Source organism: Scyliorhinus torazame, unplaced genomic scaffold (genome assembly GCF_047496885.1).
Source record: "Scyliorhinus torazame isolate Kashiwa2021f unplaced genomic scaffold, sScyTor2.1 scaffold_1545, whole genome shotgun sequence".
Taxonomy (NCBI): Eukaryota; Metazoa; Chordata; class Chondrichthyes; order Carcharhiniformes; family Scyliorhinidae; genus Scyliorhinus; species Scyliorhinus torazame.
This window is the reverse complement of record NW_027309272.1, coordinates 3975-12077: the sequence shown is the minus strand read 5'-3', so window position 1 is coordinate 12077 and position 8103 is coordinate 3975. Positions and strand designations below refer to the sequence as shown.

At 48.3% G+C, this 8103-nt stretch overlaps 1 protein-coding gene across 1 annotated transcript; it reads right to left on the bottom strand.

Moving 5' to 3' along the window:
* Positions 1 to 1017: 1017 nt before the first annotated feature.
* On the bottom strand, positions 1018 to 7543 carry LOC140407409 (actin, alpha cardiac muscle 1-like). The gene is made up of 7 exons (XM_072494927.1): positions 7387 to 7543; positions 5741 to 5881; positions 4316 to 4640; positions 3344 to 3505; positions 3066 to 3257; positions 2222 to 2403; positions 1018 to 1165 (listed from the first exon to the last, which is right to left on the bottom strand). Exons 2-7 carry the CDS (start codon positions 5867 to 5869, stop codon positions 1022 to 1024), a joined length of 1134 nt encoding a protein of 377 aa, XP_072351028.1. The 5' UTR covers positions 5870 to 5881; positions 7387 to 7543; the 3' UTR covers positions 1018 to 1021.
* Between the last annotated feature and the right edge of the window lie 560 nt (positions 7544 to 8103).

The window sequence follows — 8103 nt, the reverse complement described above, 5'->3', positions numbered from 1 at the left end:
TCCTGTGCTGCACTTTTCTTTGTTCTTTGTTGTAACGGAGATAGGGGGGGGGGAGGGGTCCTCGGTGCTGAACATTTCCAATAATCAGCAAACATCCCCACTTCTGACCTTCTGACGGAAGAAAGGTCATTGATGGAGCAGCTGAAGATGGTTGGGGCCGAGGACACTACCTTGAGGAACTGAGATGGAGCTGAGATGATTGACCTCCAACCACCACAACATCTTCCTTTGTGCCGGGTATGACCCCCCCCCAGCGGAGAGTTTTCCCCCCGATTCCCACTGACTCCAGTTTAGCTCGGGCTCTTTGATGACACACTCGGTCAAACGCTGCCTCGATGTCGAGGGCGGCCACTCCCACCTCACCTCTGGCATTCAGCTCTTTCATTCAAGGAGCCGCGCTCCGAAAGCTAGTGATTCGAAACAAACCTGTTGGACTTCAACCTGGTGTTGTGAGACTTCTGACTGAACATTATCCAAGATTGTGAATGTGGCTGTGGAAACGGTCCTGCACTCAGTCAGCTTCTCAACCTGCGCTCCAGAGGTCAAAGGACAACACTTGACCCACTAACCCACCCAGTCAGTTTGCCAACTAACATTTGGGCAATGGGGGAGGAAAAAACACCAAACAATCAGGATCATCTGTTTTTTTATTCACGAGAACACATGTTCATAAATAACAAAACAGGGACTTGAACAAAACAATAAAAGGGACAGACATTCACAAAGCAGTGTTAAGATATTGTTTAGGGCAGTGCTTTGTTCTGTTGATTGTCGATTAAGATTCGTAAACAATGAACACTGACAGACTGGGGCACATCACAGTCCAGGGTAGACTCGACGAGGAGCAGCCTGACCCTCTTCTCAAAGTGTTTTGTTGGAAGCCAGGTCTCGGTGGAACACTGTCGAGTGCACTGTAGATTAGAGCGTTAAGCACACTAAAAACCTCCAGAGGACAAGCGACCGATTGCCGTTGTCCAAAAACTCACTGCCTTTCATTGCTGGGTGGTGGGGCTGAGATTGTTTAGAAGCATTTCCTGTGCACAATGGAAGGACCCGCCTCATCATATTCCTGTTTGCTGATCCACATCTGCTGGAAGGTGGAAAGTGAAGCTAGGATCGAGCCTCCAATCCAGACTGAGTATTTACGCTCAGGTGGGGCAATAATCTACAGAGAGAAAAAGTGAGAGACAATCATTTCAGAACTTGGCTCTGTCAAAATAGGTGATGAAAGAACAATCCATCCAGTTATTTGTACATTTAACATTTACAATGCAGATTCGTGTCTTTAAGGGCGCTGTTACTACATCTCCTAAAATGCTTCCCTCAGTCTCCAATATTTTTACAGTGTGGTCTCCATCTCTATAACCATGTCCCAAGGACAGGAACTGAGATGGACAAGATATTAACGTTGCAAAGAGTGCATTTCAGACTCAATTATCTCCTTCAGACCACAGCACAGCTGCTGCTCGGGCTACAAAGATGTCATCAACCCTGTCCTCAGCAGGGCGGCGTGTGGCACAGTGGTTAGCACCGGGACTGCGGCGCTGCCAACCCGAGTTCGATCCCGGCCCTGGGTCACTGTCCGTGTGGAGTCTGCACGTTCTCCCCGTGTCTGCGTGGGTTTCGCCCCCCCACAACCCAAAGATGTGCCGGGCAGGTGGATTGGCCCCTTAATTGGAGAAAAAAATAATTGGGTGCTCTGAATTTATTTCAAAAAATCTCTGTCCTCAATACAGGGCAGCACGGGAGCACAGTGGTTAGCACTGTGACTTCACAGCGCCAGGGTCCCAGGTTTGATTCCCGGCTTGGGTCACTGTCTGTGTGAAGTCTGCACGTTCTCCCCGTGTCTGCGTGGGTTTCCTCCGGGTGCTCCGGTTTCCTCCCACAGCCCAAAGGCATGCAGGTTAGGTGGATTGGCCGTGATCAATTGCTCTTCATGACCAAAAAGGCTAGGAGGGGTTATTGGGTTATGGGGATAGGGTGGAAGTGAGGGCTTAAGTGGGTCGGTGCAGACTCGATGGGCCGAACGGCCTCCTTCTGCACTGTATGTTCTGTGTTCTAAGTAATATTGAGTAATTGCCTTTCCAGGGAGGAGAGAAGAATGGTTTGCCTTAGACAGAGGAGCGTTGATGATAGAGCATGTTCGCTGCTCGGTAACTTCCTATTGAGGGTTCTTGTAAGGGGGGGGGGGCTGGAGTATTAATAATCAGTGGGTACCTACCTTAATCTTCATCGTGCTGGGGGCTAGGGCAGTGATTTCCTTCTGCATGCGGTCGGCAATACCGGGGTACATGGTGGTACCACCAGATAGGACATTGTTGGCATACAGATCCTTACGAATGTCAATATCACACTTCATGATGCTGTTGTAGGTGGTCTCATGGATGCCAGCAGATTCCATACCTGGTTTAATGAGACAGAGCAGAGAAGGTAAGAGTGAGATACAGTCTGATGTTGATGCCCTATCATCTCAGCAGAGAGCAATGAAATAGGTCGGGTGGGGGGGGGGCAAATTACTTTTTACTCCTTCTCCCTCCCTCCAATGCTAGTTGTACGAGTGCTTGAAGAGACGGAAATATTTCTTGGTCAGCTATTAGAAGCAATGATTACTGACGGGAGCCAACTCAGACCCTGATTCTAAAAACTGCAGATCACCCTGGAAGTTGATGCGTTTTTCAGTTCATTTGACATTTAGGACTCCTGACCAAAATTGAACTGATCAAGTTGGATTTTTCCCATGAAAGCAGGTCCGATGGCTTTAGGTATAGACCACGGTTCTATTGCTTTAGTCTCCCATAGTTAGCTAGTGGTGAGGATACCGCCAGTGGGCTTCAGAGGAGGAAAGGAAATAGAAAATAATTTAGCCGACGGTCCTGCTCCTGGTAGCTTTCCACCAGTTTTCTATGGGTGACCAATGATCAGGTCCAGGTGATATCCCCATGGTCAAATAGCTTGACTTAGGCAGAGTTTTGGTTGGACCCACACTCAATACGTCATTCGGACAGACATCAGAGAAGCAATGTAAGGTCTAGCTCATGGCGCAGTCCACTGGATAGAGTTCTTACCAATGAAGGATGGCTGGAAGAGGGTCTCTGGACACCTGAAACGTTCATTGCCAATGGTGATGACCTGGCCATCGGGAAGTTCATAACTTTTCTCCAGAGATGAAGATGATGCAGCTGTCGCCATCTCATTCTCAAAGTCCAGAGCCACGTAGCAAAGTTTTTCCTTGATGTCACGGACAATTTCACGTTCAGCTGAATCAAGCAAAATCAAGATGGTTAGCACAAAGTGAACGGACCCAAAGCAAAGTCTGCCCTGAGGGTTCAGTCTTTTCACTCACCAGTGGTGACAAATGAATAACCACGCTCTGTGAGAATCTTCATCAGGTAGTCAGTCAGGTCGCGACCAGCCAGATCCAGGCGCATGATGGCGTGAGGGAGAGCATAACCTTCATAGATGGGGACGTTATGGGTCACACCATCACCAGAGTCCAGAACAATTCCTGCAGCACAAGACACAGAAAGTAAAAATGTCAGACAGAATAATAATAATAATCTTTATTGTCACAAGTAGGCTGACATTAACACTGCAATGAAGTTACTGCGAAAAGCCCCTAGTCGCCACATTCCGGCGCCTGTTCGGGTACACAGCGGGAGAATTCAGAATGTCCAATTCACCCAACAGCACGTCTTTCGGGACTTGTGGGAGGAAACCGGAGCACCCGGAGGAAACCCACGCAGACACGGGGAGAACGTGCAGACTCTGCACAGACAGTGACCCAAGCCGGGAATCGAACCCGGGACCCCGGCGCTGCGAAGCAACAGTGCTAACTACTATGCTACCGTGCTGCTATAGTGTGATGTTTTCCTTATTTTTTGAGTGTGGGAAAGGATAAAATCGTAATTTCACGTCCGTCTCCACCTGGTAACTTGGGAAACAATGTGATGGAGATGGAATCACTGTTGATTCTCAGTTAACACCAGGACAATCAAGACTAATTCTCAGGGTAACTTTCTTTCCCCAGCCGGGTTACCTGACCAAGGCGCAAGGCTCACTCAACCCAACTTCCAACAGGAAAGCTCCCAATTCCAGGGAAACATGGGGAGATCTGATGAGGGCAGAACCAGGTTCATCTGTGATGAACTCAACAGTGGAACAGCCTGCTGCCACTCACCATTTAGGTTCTCATTCACCCCTGGTGAGACGTGCTGCTTTTAGAGGCAGTACTTTAAGCTTATATATGTCCACGGCTCATTCCTACTCTTTACATTTTTGAAACTAAATGATTGGAAGTAAAAAAATCCAACTGTACCAGTGGTGCGGCCGGAGGCATACAGGGACAGCACAGCTTGGATGGCGACATACATGGCGGGTACGTTGAAGGTCTCAAACATGATTTGGGTCATCTTCTCCCGGTTAGCCTTGGGGTTGAGGGGGGCTTCAGTGAGCAGGGTGGGATGTTCCTCAGGGGCCACACGAAGCTCATTGTAGAAAGTGTGGTGCCAGATCTTCTCCATATCATCCCAGTTGGTAATGATGCCGTGTTCAATTGGGTATTTTAAAGTCAGGATGCCTCTCTTGCTCTGGGCCTCATCTCCTACATAGGCGTCTTTTTGACCCATACCAACCATGACACCCTGAAACAGGCCAAGAAACACATTAGAATTAGTTCAGACAAGCACCACAATGAGAAAACTGGCCTCTGAATGTCACAGACCAGTTCGGTTAACTACAGTGTCTCGTTCCTCGGCACCCAGCTTCAGTTGGAGAGGGAAGGTGAGTGTGTGCACTGGGCTGAAGTGGGCCTACCCCTTTTTTCGCCCACCTCAAGGTGGGGGGGGGGGGGGGTGGGGGGGGGGCTATCTGAGGAAGCAGCTGCAAATTCTTTCAGACCCTCCATGATCACCCGGTGTAAACTGGCTGTGACTTCATGCGTGTCAGTGTAGCTCCCAAAATCTTCAGCCTTATATTTCCAGATAAGAAATGAGGGACCCAAAATGTGTGACCCAAAAATATCTGGCAAATCCCCAGAAGAAAAAAAATAAAGCTGGGAACATCCTGATTGTGGGAGCCGGACTGGAAATAGAGACGTGTAAGAGAGAGTGTCAGATTCCAGATTCCGGCCCAACATTCTGGACATGTCACACCAGCAACATTGCCTTGTACAGGATCAGCTCTCTATATTTAGTCACCTCGATTATCTGTCAATGATTCAGAGACTCATCATACTGAAGGAGTCAAATGATTCAGCAATGACAACGCTGGCAAAAAAAAAACCCAATAGGGGGGTGGGGTGGGAGGGGGAGATGAGGAGGATGTGTTTTTTTTGACACAGCGAGTTGTTGTGATTGAGAAGGTTCTGCCTGAAAGGGCGGCGGAAGCAGATTCAACAGGAACTTTCCAAAAGGGGGGATTGGGGAAATACTTGAAAGAGAAAATGCAATCTATGGGGAAAGAGCAGGGGAGTGGGAATTAATTATATAAATGGCTCTGCAACAATGATTAAATTGTCGACTTGTGCATTGTATAGTTCTGTGTGTCTCAGTTTTCTGTTTCTGAGCCTCACAGCACTTTAAGTGTAACAAGGGAAGTTGTACACCTGCCGTTTAACGCAATTCTAAATGTGCTCCATAGACGAATCATCCATCAGACTTTTGTACGAGTGGGTGGGGTACAGGGAATATATGAAAAGGGGGCATGTGGGGTAGAGGGGGTAAGATGACAACTGCGGGGGTACCTGGTGCCTGGGCCGGCCCACGATGGAAGGGAAAACAGCCCTGGGAGCGTCATCACCGGCAAAGCCAGCCTTTACCAGACCGGAACCATTGTCACAGACCAGTGCGGTGGTTTCCTCGTCGTCACACATGCTGCTGGATTTCTGCGATTAGAGGGAGGGAGAAAATGCAGTTAAAATTCCAAATCACACAGAGGTTTAATAAACAGACAGGTGATGTTGAGACGCTGCCCACCTTGCTGCCCTGTTCCCTCAGAAGACACCCACTTTTGAGTATTTGCCTTGCGTGTGGGCTGGCTGGCTAAGCAGAATGTTCTGGAAAGAGTTCCACTTCCCTCTACTCCCCCTCAGCTCCCTCACCCCTCAACCTCCAAAAATTCCAACCCATTTCCAAGGAATGAGCAACTTTGTTTTGGAGTCTTCATTCAGGAGAATGAGAGAAACAGAGTTAGGATTGAAAAGAAGGGAAAGATATATCTGCAGATTGTGAAAATGGGGTGGGGAGCTCAGTGTTTGAAACTGTTCCATAAAGGACACAGATCAGGCAAGGCTCAGACAAGGGCACAGACACAGATCAGACAAGAGAGAAAGTGCAGCTAAGCCAAGACTTCCAGGATCCCATCAGATCCAACATCCTTTGCACTCACACATTCACTCAGTCAACGGTTGGAAAAACTTACCCCAGACACAATTCCACTTGAATTGATTCTCAATCTGCCCTTTCACACTGCTGTCAACAGACATAGATCCTGGGAGTTACTTTGGGCTTTGGTGTGAAGGAGGAGTAAGTAGAAGGGAGAGGGGGGGGAGGGAGGGAGGGAGGGGCAGGAGATGGCAAGAGAGCAGTATTAAAAAGGGAGAATGGTGGGTTCAGATGGGAACCGAGGAACGCAGCTGTCTCGCAGGCAGTGTCCTGGTTATTCCATCCCATTGCAAGCTTGGAGGAGACGGGAATGTTGCTGACCATTTTGATTGGCTCATTAATCAACAATAATTTTGAAAATGATTGTGTACGTACGTATCTTAGCCCAACATATCTGTTTTTTCCGATCGGAAAGAGGGAGGAAGCTGCATTGCTGGGATCAGAGGACAAAAAGGCAGTCTTTCAAGACACCGGGAGAGCGCCCAATCCCAATTTTCTCCCAGTTATCAGTTACGCATTGATAGAATCCCATTTCCAGCCAGCAAGGCTCTTTGGCAGCAATGAGCAGAGTTACTCTGCATTAGAAGAGATGAATCTCGGACAAATCCAAAACGCACCAGTGATAATGCCAGAAGCAATCACAGTTTCTGATTTTAACAATCACCATTTATCTAGAAATTGGATTAAATTGTCGGATTGGCTCAATACTTCAAACAAACCGCTCACTCAGTCACATTCTAAAATCCACTTCCTCCCAATGTTAAGTCTTCTTTCCACTGATATCTTAATCTGCTAAAATAATTTCTGTTTCCGATTTCCCACTTGTTCTCCCCCACATTTCCTTTGCTCATTTCTCCATTTGTTTACTGTTATTTTCTGTCAGCTCATATTTCTTCGAGAATGTGCTCAAACCTTCTGCCACTACTGCCCTGTCCAAGTTGAAAGTCCGCCGATCCTTGCCCCCTTGCCTCCTGTAGTATGAGAAAGAGCTAGAATTTGATCTTACCGGCTCCTAGGAGAGAGAGAGAGAGAGAGAGAGGTCTAGGTGGGTACTGGTGGTAGGGTGTCCTGCTCTGTGCCAGTCTGGCTTTTATAGTTCACAGAGAATCCCAGATTTGCTCCACTCTCAGGTCTCCAGAAGGAATTGTCAGTCTCACACGCCATATTTGGAGAAGGGCCGAGGCTCATTTTACCGGCCCATTCAAGGTGAAATAGTGTCAATGCGACCCAATGAGATAGAGAGAGCCATGTTAGGGAAAGAGGGCACCAATCAGAACTAACTATGGAGAAGGAATACCTCTCCTTATACGGAAAGCCTTCTGGGAAAGACCTGCATGTGTCTGTTGAACCATCTCCCAGCTATTATTGCAGTAACCAGATCTGTAGCTGAACTGAGCCAAAGATACGTTAATCCAGTGGCCATTGACAACCTGGGTGTCTGACAGCTTGCAAAGGCACAGCTCTCATTTCAACTACCTTGCTACACTAACCTCCAAAAGGTGGAAATGGGAGAGGAGGTGGAGGATGGACGAGGTGGTGCAGGGAGTTGGGAAAGGATTTCAGGAAAGGAGGTAGAGAAGACAGGTGGGGGAGGGAAAGGCACACAGGAGTGGAGGTAAGGCAATGGGGGAGGGGCAGGCGAGGGATTGAGGTAGAAGGTTGTGGAGGTGGGGGAGGGGAGGAAAGGGAAGAAGGTGAGGGATGTGGGGAGGGACTGGAGGTG